The sequence below is a fragment of the Astatotilapia calliptera genome, chromosome 13, assembly GCF_900246225.1.
Source record: "Astatotilapia calliptera chromosome 13, fAstCal1.2, whole genome shotgun sequence".
In the NCBI taxonomy this organism is placed as follows: Eukaryota; Metazoa; Chordata; class Actinopteri; order Cichliformes; family Cichlidae; genus Astatotilapia; species Astatotilapia calliptera.
Window position 1 is genome coordinate 19,303,114 of NC_039314.1, and position 16,724 is coordinate 19,319,837.

At 39.1% G+C, this 16,724-nt stretch overlaps 1 protein-coding gene across 1 annotated transcript in view; it reads right to left on the minus strand.

The window, feature by feature from the left end:
• ryr2b (ryanodine receptor 2b (cardiac)) overlaps positions 1–16,724 on the minus strand; it is a 76,899-nt gene that overhangs the window by 42,544 nt on the left and 17,631 nt on the right. The window contains exons 22-52 of the mRNA XM_026189897.1: positions 16,573–16,676; positions 15,871–15,954; positions 14,894–15,053; positions 14,559–14,706; positions 13,881–14,089; positions 13,054–13,228; positions 12,730–12,938; positions 12,416–12,608; positions 11,974–12,106; positions 11,734–11,848; positions 11,405–11,565; positions 11,048–11,207; positions 9,875–9,961; positions 9,449–9,675; positions 9,073–9,286; positions 8,355–8,969; positions 8,006–8,206; positions 7,746–7,857; positions 7,492–7,632; positions 5,696–5,972; positions 5,482–5,596; positions 5,148–5,280; positions 4,836–4,939; positions 4,430–4,565; positions 3,507–3,693; positions 3,169–3,277; positions 2,214–2,334; positions 1,776–1,945; positions 1,438–1,658; positions 686–776; positions 466–606 (exon numbers count right to left, since the gene is read on the minus strand). Of these exons, the coding sequence (XP_026045682.1) occupies positions 466–606; positions 686–776; positions 1,438–1,658; positions 1,776–1,945; positions 2,214–2,334; positions 3,169–3,277; positions 3,507–3,693; positions 4,430–4,565; positions 4,836–4,939; positions 5,148–5,280; positions 5,482–5,596; positions 5,696–5,972; positions 7,492–7,632; positions 7,746–7,857; positions 8,006–8,206; positions 8,355–8,969; positions 9,073–9,286; positions 9,449–9,675; positions 9,875–9,961; positions 11,048–11,207; positions 11,405–11,565; positions 11,734–11,848; positions 11,974–12,106; positions 12,416–12,608; positions 12,730–12,938; positions 13,054–13,228; positions 13,881–14,089; positions 14,559–14,706; positions 14,894–15,053; positions 15,871–15,954; positions 16,573–16,676 (5,253 nt within the window). The remainder of the gene's footprint in view (positions 1–465; positions 607–685; positions 777–1,437; positions 1,659–1,775; positions 1,946–2,213; positions 2,335–3,168; positions 3,278–3,506; positions 3,694–4,429; positions 4,566–4,835; positions 4,940–5,147; positions 5,281–5,481; positions 5,597–5,695; positions 5,973–7,491; positions 7,633–7,745; positions 7,858–8,005; positions 8,207–8,354; positions 8,970–9,072; positions 9,287–9,448; positions 9,676–9,874; positions 9,962–11,047; positions 11,208–11,404; positions 11,566–11,733; positions 11,849–11,973; positions 12,107–12,415; positions 12,609–12,729; positions 12,939–13,053; positions 13,229–13,880; positions 14,090–14,558; positions 14,707–14,893; positions 15,054–15,870; positions 15,955–16,572; positions 16,677–16,724) is intronic.

A 16,724-nucleotide genomic window follows, 5' to 3' on the forward strand; every position in this document is an offset into this window, starting at 1 on the left:
TGCTAATACTGTGCTCTGCTTCTGAGTCTGTTTGATGTCTGCTCCATGTGTGGGTGGTTTGACCTCATCAACGTATTTCTTTTGATGTTTTCCCGTTCTGCATCGTTCAGGTAAGTGTCTGGCAGACATATTTTACGTACATTATGCTGTTCACATTTCCAAACAGTCACTTTAAGAGTGGGAGGTTTCATACCAGGAAATGAAAAATTAACACCTTATCTCAAGTGTGTTACATCTTCCCCGATGCAGGCTCTCGTAGTACACTAAAGAAGCGCATGAGAAATGTATTTTGCCATTTTTCTTCGTAAGGAGGACAAGAAAAGATGAAGGATACATCATGAGATGAATTAGTTTGAAGAAAACCTTTTTTTCCACATTTAATGCAATTATTTTTGTGCTTAAGTACAAATTTAAAGTAATTATAAGCTCAAGTCAAAACTAACACACATAATCAGTTTAGTTTACCTTCTTGGCTAAAGCCTTGAACACCCCCCAGAACAACTTTGTAGACAGGTAGAGTTCTTCTTCAGATGCACAACCCTGCTCACCCTGCCTGCCAGACTGGGAGTAGTACTTCCACCTTTGCTCATAGTGACTGGTCAAGAGCTGATAGATGAAAGTCGTGATTAGTTAACAAAATTATTTTCATATTCAGTGTGTGGCAAGCCCAAATTTAATTATCCACCTTTAGAGGCATTTTGCTGTGGTCTGTCAGATGAAGGACATCAAAGACAAGCCGACGAAGGAGAGGCTGCATCATAGGTGGCTGGAGTTTACTGAGGACCAAGGGTTGCAGAATTAGTCACATAAACAGATTAATTCCACATCAGCCAACACAACAACCCTTCCCCTACACACACACATCCACACACTCACGCACAACGATATTTTTGACTGATTAGTACATCTCAGAAGGATGACATAACTCAGAAAATGCCATTAGCAAAATGTTAATAAATCCAATAATTAACATCACACTCTTGTTCATTTAATATGCCAATTATCTGGATTTGGAAAATGAGAATTCCCAGTGATTCATTATATATAATGAGTGGGAATAAGCTGTATCTGGATTGGTTAATATTTTGCTGTTGCTATTTTTTCAAACAGCAGCCTGACACTGATGTCAGCGGATATAGGAAGGAAATGTTGTAATAATTCCGAAATTAAGAGCCAAACATAGTGAAACCAGCTGTCAAACCATTTATTTCGGATATGTAGGTGAATCTAGTTTGGATGCTGTTGCAAATAAACCTCAATGACCCAAAAACTGAAAAATGCAATATTGAATTATGATACTCAAGGGAGGAACAACACTTCCCCTAAATATATAGCTCTCATTCAGAGAACCCCACCCATTTAATGCCATATTATATAGACTGTCACATTCTTTGACCTTGTCCTCTGTTTTTCATTCATACCAGCTGAACACCCTACCTGCACAAAGCCAACAGACAGTCTTCTGTAGTGTCTCTCTGAGCCTTGGTCAAGCTAAGAGCCCTCGAGAGGCGGTAGACTGCCTGAATGAGAGAATCAACCAGCAAGATGTGGTCCTCTAAATCATGGAAAAGAACTGAATATTTGGTGAGAAGGGGAAGAACAGCAGTACACAAGTATCTATTGACGGCCAGAGCCATATCAGTGGATCCTAGGTCAGCCTGCAAAGGGAAAAAAAGAGGTTTAACTTATGGGTGTGAAGTTTCCCCAGATTACATAAGAAGTGGTGGATGTTATAGAGTTTAATGGAAAACAAAAATTAATATTTCTCAGCTTACAGTGTCAAGAGAGACAGCTGCCTGAAGGTCAGGCAGAAAGCCAACTTCTAGAAGGTGGAGAAGAAAACTCTGACTCTCAACACCATAAACCCGATCCAGGAACAGCACCATTGCTGCTTTGTGGTCTGGGCAGAACACTGTAGATAGGTCAGGCTCAACCAATGCACCATCTGGAAAAGCAAGACAAGATTAGATCTGATGACCAAGGTCATATTAACATATTATGTACTTTACATCTACTGTGAAAACTATGTGGTCCCATCTCTCTGTGTGAAAGAATGGTTTGGGACTGTCTAATATCTGATAAGGCGCTTAGCCTCAGTTGCCTCCGTCCACCTCCACTATTTTTCCACAGCGATTGTGGAGTGAGGCATCAATGTCTAATGAGTTAGAAAAAAGCCACAGCTGCCAAAGTCTGGCCAATGTGGCCTATTCAACCTTTAGAGACTGAAGGGATTTGAAAGGAGATGCTGATGACTCCCTGAAGATCCTGAATAGGGATGAGAGACCTCAGAATGGCCCTGATACGGATTGCCTCTCCTTTGCCTCCTTGAATTAACTGTACAAAAATAAAATAGTCATTCAAGACATAATAACAACAACTTTCACAATACAAATTAATAAAATAACTGGTCATAAGTGTTACAAAATTTCAGTGTCATAACATATGATAACCTGTTTTTTAACCTCATACTGACTCGTCCTGTGAGTTACTTTCGATTTTATTTTTAAATTCACCTTTCAGTCAAAATTAACATGTATTTAATTTAAAAAAATAATTACTGGTGTTATTCACTGTCAATATATAAAAATACAGTTAAACTGACATTATTGCATTTAAATATCTTAATGTACTTTATATAAAGAACATCAATGTGCCTTTGATGCACAAAAAGTCCCCTTCTTTTAATTCACCTGTGCACTTTGGCGCTATGTTTTCAGACACTTTCAGTCAGGTAGACACGCTCAAAATCTGATGGCTCGAGGAGCTGATGCAATGTTCACCATTTCATTTATTCACCCTGTTGAGGGTTTTCCAAATCAAGGCTGGGTACTCTATCATCAATATGAATAATAGGACCTGACCAGTAAATCTGTCTTTAATGGCTTATTGCAGTATACTGAATGTTGGCCAACAAGGGACAACAATCTCTATTAGAGTAAGTCCAAACTAGGTCTGAGAATATCTTTAAAACATTAAAAAACCTGTGACCAAGTGTGGGTTACATAATAAATATTAGGTAAAATGCAATGCAGCATCTAAAATGCACACTTTTGTCTGAGGTCTATTCTTTTAACAGAAGTTTGCAGACTCTCTTCATTAGGCTTTATTGGTTGAGACATGAGTAGATATTGATGTGAAAGAGCTGATGATAGCTAAGGGAACACTTACATGCATCTCCGGAGCACAGCGACCGAGCAAGTCAATAAGAGCTGAGTAGAAGGTCATGATGGCGTGCCCCATGTGAATGACATCATCATCGCTGTCTTGGACAACATCTCTATTACAGGACACAATCATAACAATCAAAAGCCTGCAATGACCTGATATTATCTATCACGGATTATCAACATATATTACTGGTGGCCTCTACAGATAGAAGCTAATGTGTACAGATTCTTTTGTTGCTTGTTACAGTTACTTCCACTGATTCTGGATTTACAATATTTCTAAGTCCATTTTAAATATTTTTTTTTTAAATTATGTGACTGCATATATCTGATACTGACAGCGCTCTGTTGGAATGATAATTGGTACAAGGGCCATCCATAGAAGGGTCTTCAGACATCTTGATGGCTTCTTCCATGGCTGCTAAGAGACCATTTCCCCCATCACCTCGCAGCGCAGGGCCAAAACACTCAGGTCGACGAATCAATAGCCTCAACACCACATAAGCATTCTCCTCGACACTCTCACCTGTGACCAATCAACACACAGCTTTGATTTTTATTCTTCAATATCTGCCATAACAATAAATATATTAACAAAGACTCTCACAAAGAAAACTGATCAATTTAAACAGCTAGAGGATAAAAATGTTATATATCTTCTGTAGAGTGATATAAAACAATATACTGCACAACTCAAGTGCTGCACAGAGACGAGGTGAAGCTGTAAATACTGAGGAGCACTTGGTACAGAAAGCCATTGCCATTTGGCTGAACTGTCAACAGCCTCAAGGGCAATTTGAACAGATGACTTTTGGGCACCGCTTCAGACTAAGGAAAATCAATAGCAGAGTGAATTACCTCTAGTGCAAATACTGCAGCTTAATTAGGAGCGTGACATGTTGCAGCCTCTTGTTCCTTTTTAAATTAGCATTTTGCTCCTATCAACACTGTGTTTTAAGTTTCAGAAGCAATAAATGACCTGCATGCTCTGCAAATGAAATGTATATAAGAATTAAATGTATATTATACAGTATACTCTATTAGTATTAATTAAGCTTGCACTTTTTTTATTAAATTGGCAAGCTAAAAATTTTCGTGTGACAGATCAAATACCATAATCGAGCCAGCCAAATGTATGTAACGACTCACGTGTAACTTTGTTGCAAATATCAGGGTGACCTTTTAGTCCATGTTTTCATATTTTAAAAAAAATACAGTATGAACAAATATACTAAAAATGAAAACTTAAATCTTTAATTTACCATTGCAGAAGACAGCAAAACGTAGAAAATCCAGATAACGCTCGCCCTCCACAGGGTTCCACCCTATATCGCAATAACCTTTTGCCACTAGCATTGGACAGCTCTGGAGACCACAGCCAGCAAGGCACAGAACCACCTGGAAAAAAGATAAGATTTATCAGCAATAAGTACTTATTTGCTCAAGCTGAATCTCTTTCTTAACATTATAGCTTTCTTAGAAACTGAACTTTAATATTATAAATATATTTATTATATTTAAGCTCCACTGTCTATATATAGTGCTGCATTTCCCCTGCACCTTGAATCATATTTATTAATTATACATTATTATTGACATGAAGGAAGCCAGTATACTGTCTACAGAATGACTAATGGACTGTAACATTTCTGGTCAATACAGAGTTACCTTCTCCAGGTCTGATTCCCTCAGTGATAAGGCCAATTCATTATTATCCATAACTGAAGCTGCAGCCACATCCAGAGGAGTGGATCCACGCATGGACGGTGAAGCTTTGCAAAAACAAAAAAACATAAAACAACTGAAACATGGGCTCAAACTCTCCATAATGCCAGGCTATTAGTATAAGGGCAAAACACAATAATGTATATCGGTGTAGTTTACTTCTATATATTTTCAGTAAACTACAATCAAAAATGTTTCAAGTTTGGTCTTTACAAAAGACCAGTGAGATTATATAGCAGAGAAACTGACATTTACCTAGCCCGACACTGCTGTTTTCCAATAAGTAGCTGAGGTGGTCAAACAATGCTCCCTGATTGTGTCGGCTGATACGGCAAAAATAGCACAGGAATCGACAGCAGCTGGCAACCATCTTAGGAAAGGTAATCTCCTAGAAATAGTAAATTAAAACAAGCACACAGAGAAAGCAAACTGTAAAGGGGCAGACGCTGAGTGATTAGACTGAATCATGCAAATTAGCCACAAGAGAAATTAATTTGAACTCCAACCTTTAAACTAAAAATAAACATCTAAACTTTGATTTCATGTTTTTCCTCCACATTATTTCTATACATTTGAGCTATTTTCTCACCTTTATTTGCCCTTCTCCAAGAACATTGACCATCACCTCCATCACAGTCTCATGCATCGACAATGCCCTCATTAGGTTTGGATGTTGGTAGAAAACTTTATTATTCATGATATCTCTGTAGATGTTACCAAAAATGTAAGAAAACTTGTGGCACCACATGGTAATGGAAACTTGGACACTAATAAATTATACAAGAGCAACTAATCATTCTTACCCTAGTCGTCTGATCATCAACCTCTCTTCCTCTTTCCCCATGCGAACACTGAGGAGGGAGCGGATTTGGCCCAAGGAGGACAAGAGTGCCATGGTGTCCTCCAGTGACGACTGCTTGATGGTATAAGCTTTGAATAAGGGTCCTTCCATTAGGCCCCTGAGGCCCTGATACTGGCGGTGCAGCAATGAGAAGATAGCACTGACTAGTTCAGGGTCCTCAATCTCACTTTCTTGAGCCCAGTGCACCATTGTTTCAGAGATCATCTTTTTGAGGGACTCTGAAAGAGTAACACCAGGTGAGAAGCAGAGATAAAAGGACAGGCTCGAAATCCTATTATCTGTGTTTAAATGACAAATTGATTAATTGATGTGTGTGATATAGCAACACATTGGAAATGTCATTTATTAGGTAATAACAATTTTGTTATTATGTCACTTACAGTAAATATTGCATTGCCAGTGTTGGGGTACTGTGATAGTTTTACTTTGTCATGTTTTGTCATGTTTTTACTTGAGTTCTAAAGATTCATCAGTTATATGCATAGTGGACAGACACGCTTGCACTGCAATCAGGGGACTTCAGTTCACGTGCAGGAGAGAAAAGCAGTGGCGCAGTCTACAACTTATTAGAAGTGGAAAAATGAACACTTCTTTCATTTGTTGTGCACTAAAGGACAAAAACCCGTGGGTAAAGTGCAAACTGTATCTCGGTTATAAACACCTGCTGATAACACAATTCTTTGCAAGCATCTGCAAAGATAACACAAAGCTAGAGCAGAACCCAGACTCATGTTTAGGCAGAGTGTAAACCAGCCTCAGCCAAACATCCAGAGCTTGATCTAAACAAAAGCAGCGATGAACGATCAGCGTTGTAGAACTGTAGGCTTTATTTCTAGCTGGGAATGTTTGTAACCAATTTAAAATCTGCTAAAACCAGACTGCTCCCAGGGTTCAAGTTTCCACATCATAGGGTCTCTTCCTATGGTTTTGTGGTTGTGGTAATGGTTAATGGCCTTTCTGATGCAGCTTATGTTAAATTACAAGCCAAATGGTCAAACTTATGAACCTTCCTTTTCTTTGATGTTTGACATTTTTGTAGAGACAAACCCTATTTGATGTAAACTTTGCTTTGAGACTTAACGTAGTCTAACATCAATCAATGACTCAATCAACAGCTTATAATAGTTTTTCGTGACTTTCTTCAGGTTAGTTTTTTTTTCTCTATTGTGTTTAAACTGGATGTGCTATAGACCTAGAAAGTGCATTTCTTGATGGCAAGCTACCCTTTCTATTTAATTCAACTAGAACTGACAACATTGTGGTAGAAAACACGATAGATATTTCCAGATTGCTGTGATGATGATTATGAAGAGGTCTTACGAAGCTGGTTTTCAACTTTGCTATCAGCTATGTATTCATACTTAAACATCATAAACACTTGAGGTTTATATAGTTAAATGGTAATTATGTGACAATGCCACAAACACGCCACATTACAGGGTAAAACAGGTGTAATTTAAGTTATGTGTCAAATTACTTTCTACAGGAAGCAACTGAGCAATAAGTTACTTATCACTTAAGTTATATGCAACACATTCATTCTATGCGTAATGACATCAAAACTAGGCATGGCCTAATATAACATCTCCTTCACCAACATTATGTTTGTATGGTTTGTTAGTAACCAAAAACATGCTGCGTGATCACAGGTGCAGTTAAATAAAATGACTTATAAAGGTGATAAAATGCAACAGGACAGCAAAATGTGCAAAGTAAGAAAAAACAACTTGTATTCACTGGGGCTATGTGAAGAACACCCGTCTATATCCATTGATGACTTATTACTGCCAAAGACTCTCGCCACAAGACAGAGAAGTCGTTCTTTTAGAGACATCTCTGCATCCTCTTCATCCTCTGAGGTGCTGGCCAAATCAATGCCTGTAGAATGACAACAGCATAAAATGGGATTTAATCAGTGCTTTCTTGGAGCGTTTTTATAATTCCCTAGCTCAATAAAAATTCAATCAGTCAAAGATAAGCTGTGTTCCAACCACAGTGTGTCTCGAGAAGGTGATGGAAGTCTTGAAGAAGCTCCTGGATTTCCACTGGACACGGAGAGTTCTCCTGCTGCGCATCTTCTCTGAAGGTCAGCAGCATATTGATCTTTAGTCAGGTGAGAGATTACAATATTTATAGACAATCAGCAAGTGTGTGTTACATGCTTTCTTCAGAGTTACAGCTACATTACATAAACCAATGCAAAACAAATGCTATAACTTTATCCTTTTAGTTAGTATTCATATCGTGCAACCTGCTCCTGTGGTGGTAACCGGAACTCCTTTGTCTTGCGAGCAGTGAGGGCAGCAGACATGTTGAGCGCCTGCATGACCTGGTTGTAGCGAAACCGCTGGTTCTCCTGCAGCTGGCCAACAAAGCTGTCGGAGAAAGCAATCACAGCTTCTACCCTGTGGCGAACCTGGCAGTCACACAGGTAGGACAGCAAGTGGCAGAGCTAGAAAAAGAAATAAAGCAGTCCTTCATGGCTAATTTTAAACATACTTAAAGGATTCAAACAACACAGCACATGAAGCTAATCCCCAGTGACCCACAGAGAAGAAAGAGCATTATCAAAAAAAACATTTTTTTGCAGATTGGTTCACCTCAAGTTTGACAGCTTCTGGAAGCTTCATTTGAAGAAGTCCTTGTTTAACAGTGTAACTTTCTTCAGTGATCACTCCTTTCTGCTCTTCTTCATCATCACTAGTTTCTTCTTCCAACTTCCCTATGGGTGTTCCAGGCCTTGCAAATGCACCTTGCTCCATGAGTCTAAGAATCTTCCCTAAGTCCTCATCCCTACACACCCCCATAACCAAGAGGCTGTAGAAAAGTCTTAATAAAGGAACAAGCAAAAGTTCGAAATTGCCTCCTGCAGGATCCCTTACATCCTGACCCACAGCCCAAACTGCAGCAGTCAGCATCTCCACGGTAAGATTCTTTAAAACGTCCAGAGGGATTTCTGGGCTGTCTTTGCAGGCTATTTCCAGTGCACTAGCTCCTTCTCTGCAATCGCTTCTGATAAAGCAAGGAGTTGAAAAATGCATCTGAGGTTTAAGGGATGTGCTACAGCTAGCACTTGGTATTCCCTCTGGAGGTTGTCTATCCCCACCATTAATAGGACTGGGATAAAGGGTGATTTCTCTGGTTTGGTCAGTCATAGGAACTATGTATTCATGGTTCATCATAAGACAGGCTGTGGTGTAGCTGCTGAGGAAAACCTTGAGGACAAAAACAATAAAATGTATTCAGATATTCTCCAAAGACCAGGACGTACTTATTCTTTTGTCAGTTAATGTTATCTAACCTCCAACAAGCAGTCACCTGAAAAAGCAGCTGATAAAATGCAGACCGGAGCAGGCCAGGGAGGTAGGGATCCTGAATAGCATAAAGAATCTGCGACTGGTCCACATGACTGCAGAGGGCATGGCAAACTCTGGTGTTGCCAAGAGCACATAAAGAGCAGTAGAGCAGGAGGGTATTGTTGTGAAAGGTCAAGAGGTCATCAAGCTCCGACAGTTCCAAAATGTCAACACACCTACATGAATAGCATCAAAAAGCAAATGCAACTTCACTGTTATTAACCCTAAATCTAATTAAAGCTTTTGCACCAACATCATTTGGAACAAAATTTCTTTATTTTCTTGAAAATATTTCTTTGTTCTTAAATCTGTAAAAGATCAAATCCTGTCTTCTTAACCTGTTTTCATCAGGAATGTGAAGGATCATGGCTTGTAAGGGCTCACGGCATTGAATTCTCCAGCCGTGACATTCATCTGGTTGATCAACCAACACTTTCAGTGCTCTGTCTGGTACTCTAGTCCATGAAGCAGGCCTCAGCCACTGGACCTGAACCCTAGGAGGACACTGAGGAGTGACATTCCTTGACTGGCTCCGAAGCAAACCTGAGGACAGTGGCATCACATTCTGGATTCGAGAAGAAGACAAATAAAGGAAATTATGTCATACATGATACTTTTAGGATGGTATGAAAAACAAACTGAAGTTCAGGCTAACATCTTGCGTTGTAATTTATTACTCTTCAAATTTGTCCACAAAATAAGCAAAACCTGCTTAAAAAAATAAAAAGTATCTTAGTCAGGTTTAATAATGAAAAATGAATTACCTTGATGCGTCCCAGTTCAAACTGAAACATGTTTTTGGTGGTGGGTTTGACAAAAACAGCAGGAAAGAGCTTTGTACTTGCCTCCACCTGATTTGCAGGGAAACAGTTTATGCTCAGTTTAATAATGCAGTCCAACAACTTGCCTGTTACTGACATTATAACATTAGCAGCCCCACCCATATGGAAAAGATATATATAAATCTTATAAAGTTTGTATCTGTCTTGTGTGAAACTTGTATGAAAAGCATACAAGAGTTAAAACACATATAAGATCCCTTGAAGGATTATATAATGAAACTTGTATGTTTTGGATGCTTACTAAAAAAAAAATATGAAAGTAATGAGAAAGTGGCCACTTTCATGAGTAAATCATATATGTTTTTACTATTTCTTTTCCATATGGGCAAGTTCAGTCCCAAGTGTTACATACATAGTAGGGCTGTGCGATATGACCAAAATCTCATGTCCCGACAACGATATATATATCACAAAAATGTTACATTTTCTGTAAATTCTGTAAATCTCGGGCAACTCGATATGCGTGAAGTCTTTTTTTCTAGCTAGTCGTTTACCTGGAGTCAAGTGTTTTGACCAATGCATGAAACTACATTTTTAGACATTTTCTTTGTGAGTATTTACACGGCGTGCTGCAGGGAAAAGCCTGTTCTAACGTTTGAGTCTAAGGTTTATTTTTTAGCACCTGACAGCTCTTTTTTGCTTCTCATCTGTAAACATTCTGCGTACTCTTTCACGTGATTCAGTTTATTTTGAAAAATCTCAACAGGATCTTCAGCTTTATTGTGAAAGGTTTATGTGGAAAATAAACAAGCAGACGGCGGAGCCACGCGATGGTTTTACCGTCGTTGTTGCTAACAACAACGCATAAAAACAGTCGCTTGTCCGTCCGTAGTGTGCTTATTTTAATTATAAGAGAAAGAGAGAACTTTAAGAAATTACAGTGACCATCAAAATGATGAAAAAATATTGCCGTAAACAGGTTATTTTGCGAAATCACGAAACAAACTATAGAGTAATATGAAATGATAGACGTTTTGATATCGTCATCCGATATATATCGTTATATCGAACAGTATGAGACATAATGCATAAAACTTAAATTTATTAAAGTAAAAAATACATTAAAAAAAGCACACAGTTTGTTGTGTGACCTACTTGGTAGAAAGTGGCCATCTCCACTCCACTGGAGGTAAATGTAAGCAGACCAGTGGTTGTGTCAATCAAACAGCCAATTTCCAATCCTGTGCTTCTCCGACTCTGAGACAGGCCTGTTGCCTCTCCAGCACAAACCATATAGCATTTAGACCGCTTTACACTATGTAGACAGAGGGGTATTGTCTGTTTAATGGAAATTTACAGCACACTGCAATATAACACCTCTGCAGTAAATATAGTAATTACAGCAGATGAAGGATAATTATGAAAAAAACCCCAACTCTATTCAGTCAAAATTCAAAATTCTTGATACAGTCACCTAAAATACTAAATAAAACTGTTTTGTTGTTCACCAACCTTTCCTGGACTTTGCCACTGTCATCTCCAAGGGTGACAGTCACAGTGTGGACATTGTCAGTGTTAAATGTCATGTCATGCTGATGAAAGTCAGAGGTCACCCAGCCTACCCACACATTGAATGGCTCCTGGCCTGGAAGAACCCGCACTGAGTAGTAATACTGAAACAGAAAGGTTAGTTGGTGTCACTGTTTGGTATTTGCATCTTGCATTCAACAGTTTTATTGCGGCAGGTAATTATACGTGCTGGCAAAGAAGTGAAGCACACTGCATTACAATTAGTTTTGTATTGTGTATTTTCACATGATGACGAGAAGATAAAGCCTTACTCTGGAGCTCTGGATAAGGTGATCATAGTTATCCTTGTCGACTACAACGTCTTCGAGGAGCCGTGCAGATGAGTTACTGCTGACTAAGCCTGGTTTGGTCTTCTTCAGCATAAACCTTACAGACAAAGAAACGCAAATTAATTTCAGCAAAGCACAGTTATTGTGTTATTTTGCATTCAATTTTAAAGGAGATGGACCCTCATTCCATACTTTCTTCATTTTCCTTTCTCTACCACCTACCGCTGTTTCAGTCTTGATGTTTTGTCGTTACTATGATCTTTATAGTTGAGCTCATCTCTTGAACCAGCATAGCTGTGGGCTGACTTCATCAGCACCTCAAAGTCAGAGTCCACCTCCTCCTGCTCTTTCCTTTCTAAAAGGACAACAGGCATTAATTACAGCAGGGCCCCTGGGAGCTTAAGCAGGCTCATCAAGGTCATAATGGCAGAATATCAATAGCATAGACAGTGGATAATCTGGATAGCTGCAGCTATGCAAGTCACCCACACTAACTGTTTCTCCCAGTAGCCTAATAATAATAACAACAGATCTTGATTCAGGTCTAGAGATATTTGCTTGTTGAAATTATGTCAAACTAAACAGAGCTTTAATGTGGTCCGATGTAACATGTTCTCAAAAAAAGATTTCAAACTTGAACATACTGTATATAACATCAATAAACCTGAGCTTGGAGAGAGAGCACTGGAGGCCACAGGAAGCACCCCCCCTGGTGGGCTTCTGAGGACAGCAGCACATCCGACAGACATGCTGAGGCGATAATAGCCCATCTCACTTTCTCCACCATGGTGCGGTTGCATACACTGGGAGACCCTCAGGCTGGATAAGGAATCTGCTGAGCCACTGACTCTTGTAACCTTGAAAAAGATTTGAGCAAGGTTTTCAGGATCAGTGTTAACTGATCACCACTACTAGCAACTCTAGGTCATCAAGGTCTGTAGATGGGTGAAGGAAACCTTGTATATATGGTAAGTTTACCTGTAAATAGTGATCATCAGGTAGTATGGAGGTAAACTGCGGCTGTTTCCAACTCATCCACAGAGTTGGGTCTCTGGCCATGTTGATGGCAAAAGGTCTATACCCCTCCTGCAGGCCACACACAGTAAAGTATTGCAAAGAGCCTACTTGGCGTCCCAGATTCAGCCTCCCCACCTGGTTCACCCCAACACTAACCACAGGTAATAGGCCTGGAAGACACGGGAAGTGGCAATATAGTTTTCCGATATTAGACTTTTAAATAAAGGTATAGTAAAGCTATATCAAAATGCAGCAGAAAGTATAAAGCCAAAAACTTTTACAGACCATCTCTAATATCAAAGTCCTTGGCAGTCAGCTCCGATCCTCTGTCATTAAACAGCAGCTCTCCATTGAGCGTAACCATCATGGTGCATTCATCCATGTCCACCAAGCAACCCACCACATCACCTCTCAGCCATGGACGTCCCAGGGGCTCGCCGCCCTGATGGTACCACTGAGCCTGAAAGCAACATTGAGTTAGAAGGAAAGAGACAAGTGCAAAAAGCCAAAGGCAAAAAAAAAAAACAACCCAGAAGAGCCAATACAAGACATGTCATAAAGTATATTTTGCATGAGGTTACTGCTATCTATTTGAAGAGTTATCTAAAAACTCTACATTTTTTTTAATAATCCATATACCACATGTTAGTACCAAAATATGATACGTATGGAAAACAAATCACTAAAAATTGGAACTGTTTGATCTTAATTAATCATATCAACACAGCTTTGGAGTAACTGAGACCTTCTGTGTTGGTCAACCAACAATATGAGGTCAGGAGTCACTGCAAGGATATGCAACTAACGTGACACAATATGCAGACATTAGAAGGTCCAAAAAAAGTAACTAATGTTTCAGTTTCTTTCAATAGATACTTGTCTGTGCCTACATATCTCCTTCTGTCTGCTCTCTAAAACGTCACCTAGTCTCAGTTATAGTTATATAGCAAGAAAAAACAGTTAATTAAAGTTTATTAGTTAAGTAAATTCAAAAAAGATGAAAATAAATAAATATGCATTAACAAAGCCATTATAATTTGGGCCGATTCCCATTCAGCTACTGTAATGGTCAGTAGCCAAAGTAAGAAATGTCAAATTTAATTATATCTCACCTCAAATCCATCAAAGACATATGCTTGGTCATCTGAGCCAAGCTCTTTATCTGGGGTACAGCCTGGTCGGGCCCAGCCCACTCTCATATTCCCTGCTGTCAGTATTTCATATTCAAAATACCACTTCCCCTGGGTCACAGCATATGATTTATCTGGTCTGAACACTCTGCATTTCTCAGCAGAGAAGAAACATGGCTTTGATAATGTAGCTGTAAAGCCAAGAAACAGGAAACATATTGTTATTTGCCATAAACGTATTTCCAAAAAAGTTGGAATGCTGGATACAATGTAAGAGACAGCAGAAAATCCCCACTAATCATCAAAACCCTACATCTACACATATGTCTAAATAAATAAACATGTAATAAAAATATATTTGTCATGTTTAACATTCATTAGATTATTTTCTACATAAATATGTGCTAAAGATTATTTGCAAATCCTAGCAATCTAGGTTTATTTACATTTTCTACAACGCCCCAAGTTTCGTTTTTGGGAAAAGCGTTGTAGAACAAAATCCCTCTGGGAAAACAATGGTGACAAATACTGCAGTATGATTAATATACAAATAAACCTTTGTTTACTACTTTGTTAATATATCGCAGTTGAACTTACACCGATTACCTTACATATGATGTGCACTAAGCTACAGTTTTATAACAGATCTTTGAAACATACTGTGTTCCTGGTTTAGGGGCTCCAGGCTGTAGCCGTATGCCAGCAGGGTACAGACAGCCTCTCTGACACTCTCTCTTCCCACTCTCCGAGTTCTTTCATCAAGAAGGCTGTAGGGCAGAAGGTAAGGGCTCTGCTTTGCTTTTATATCCTAAAAGTACAGACGCAAGGAGCAAGAAGGGCAACTATGTTTGACGCTATACAATTATCTCATGGTATAACCTTTTGCTCCTATATGAATATCTATATAAAGTATATTATAACTATTTTAACACTCTGGAAAAAGTACTTTTGTGTAAAATGAAACAAACTGAAGTAATCCAGCACAGAACATAAACCTGTTGCGCTCCATAAGTCCATCCCTGTTTGATTCTCTCTCTGGCCCATACGTTGTGTTCATTCTCCGCCAGCAAGTTAACTGCTTCCTCGTGGTCTGAGCTCAGAGACACCTGGCTCAGGTCTACTGGAGCAGGCCTGTAGCCAGTCATCTGCTCATACCTAAGACAGAAAACAAAGCAAAAAAGACAGAGATGTGACAGGATCACAGTTACAGTTCCTGAATGTTAAACAGTATTTTTGTATCATTCCTGTATAAAATACTTTCAACTGCCTTGAGTAAACAAAATGCTCACTTTTTCCTTCCTGGCCTACACCCTGCTTGAACCGCACGAAACAAATAAAGCAGAACATCAATAAACGTTAAAGAAATATAAATAATAAATAAATAAACAAAATTGCATTTAAAAAGTGGGGGAAGAAAAATTCTCAGAGAATTTAAAGGAGCCAACATATGACTAAAGGCTGCAAAGGACAAATACACACTTCAAACATCTTGAGTTAGCGTTTGAAAAGAGTGTGTTCAGTAGGCGGTGGTTTGTGATGTTCATTGTGCTGTTGTACTGTTTTATCGCAGTTAAACTATTCTTTGACATAAGCTGTAAGTTTTAAAAAGAATTTGTTTGCAAGGATGGCTCAAAGAAGAGTGTTGAAATTGAAGTGAGATGTTCTCCTAGTGCAAGCATACGAGATCAAATGAATATGAACTGCAGTTGTGTATCCTCTCTTTATTGTAGCCTCATAAAATGAGTTACCATTACCACCATAAGATGGTCCTTATCTTTTTCTGCTACTTTAATTTAGACATGATGCAACTCACAGCTGAACCAGACTAAATTAAATCAAACATGATATTACATTATGCTTGGATAGGCTCCAGCAACCCCATGACCCTAAACTGGATAAGCAGATAAGAAAAAGGATATATGCATAAATCTTGCATAGTGGATTTTTGTTTTTTTAGTGGATTTTCACTTACTTGACAGGAAGTCTCATGTATTTCATGTGTTTCTCAGCATGATCATCCATCAATCCGATGTGGAAACCAAGTGCCAGCAGGGTCCTCCAATGAAGAATAAAACTTTGAAAATTCACTACTGCAGCAGACACTACTTACTAATTACTAAATATTAGATTTGAAAAGCACAAGGTCTGTCACAATCTTTTTTTTTTTATAAAAATCGTTCCAATAAATAAATAAAAATTAAATGAAAATAATAATCAAGCACACTGGGTTTTTATTATTATTATTATTATCATCCATCCACTCGCTTCCGCTTATCCTTTTCAGGGTCGCGGGGGGTGCTGGAGCCTATCCCAGCTGTCATAGGGCGAAAGGCGGGGTACACCCTGGACCGGTCGCCAGTCTGTCACAGGGCTAACACACAGAGACAGACAACCATTCGCGCTCACACTCACTCCCACATTCACACCTAGTGGCAATTTGGATTAATCGATTAACCTATCCCCACAAACTGGACGTCTTTGGATGGTGGGACGAAGCCAGAGTACCCAGAGGGAACCCACACAAACACGGGGAGAACATACAAACTCCACACAGAAAGACCCTGGCCTGACGGTGGAATTGAACTCAGGACCTTCTTGCTGTGCGGCAACAGTGCTAACCACCGTGCTGCATCATTATTATTATTATTATTGTATGAAACAGAACAGAGCTCACCTGAGTGTGTCCTGTGCCATCTGAAGGTTCTGGTTTCTCTCATGCTCTGGCAACTTGGAGAACTCCACCAGACAAGGATCATGTCTCTTACCTTCATCCCTCACCTGTTTGAGAGAGACGTTATTTTGCAAGGCAAGCAAAAACCATGTGGA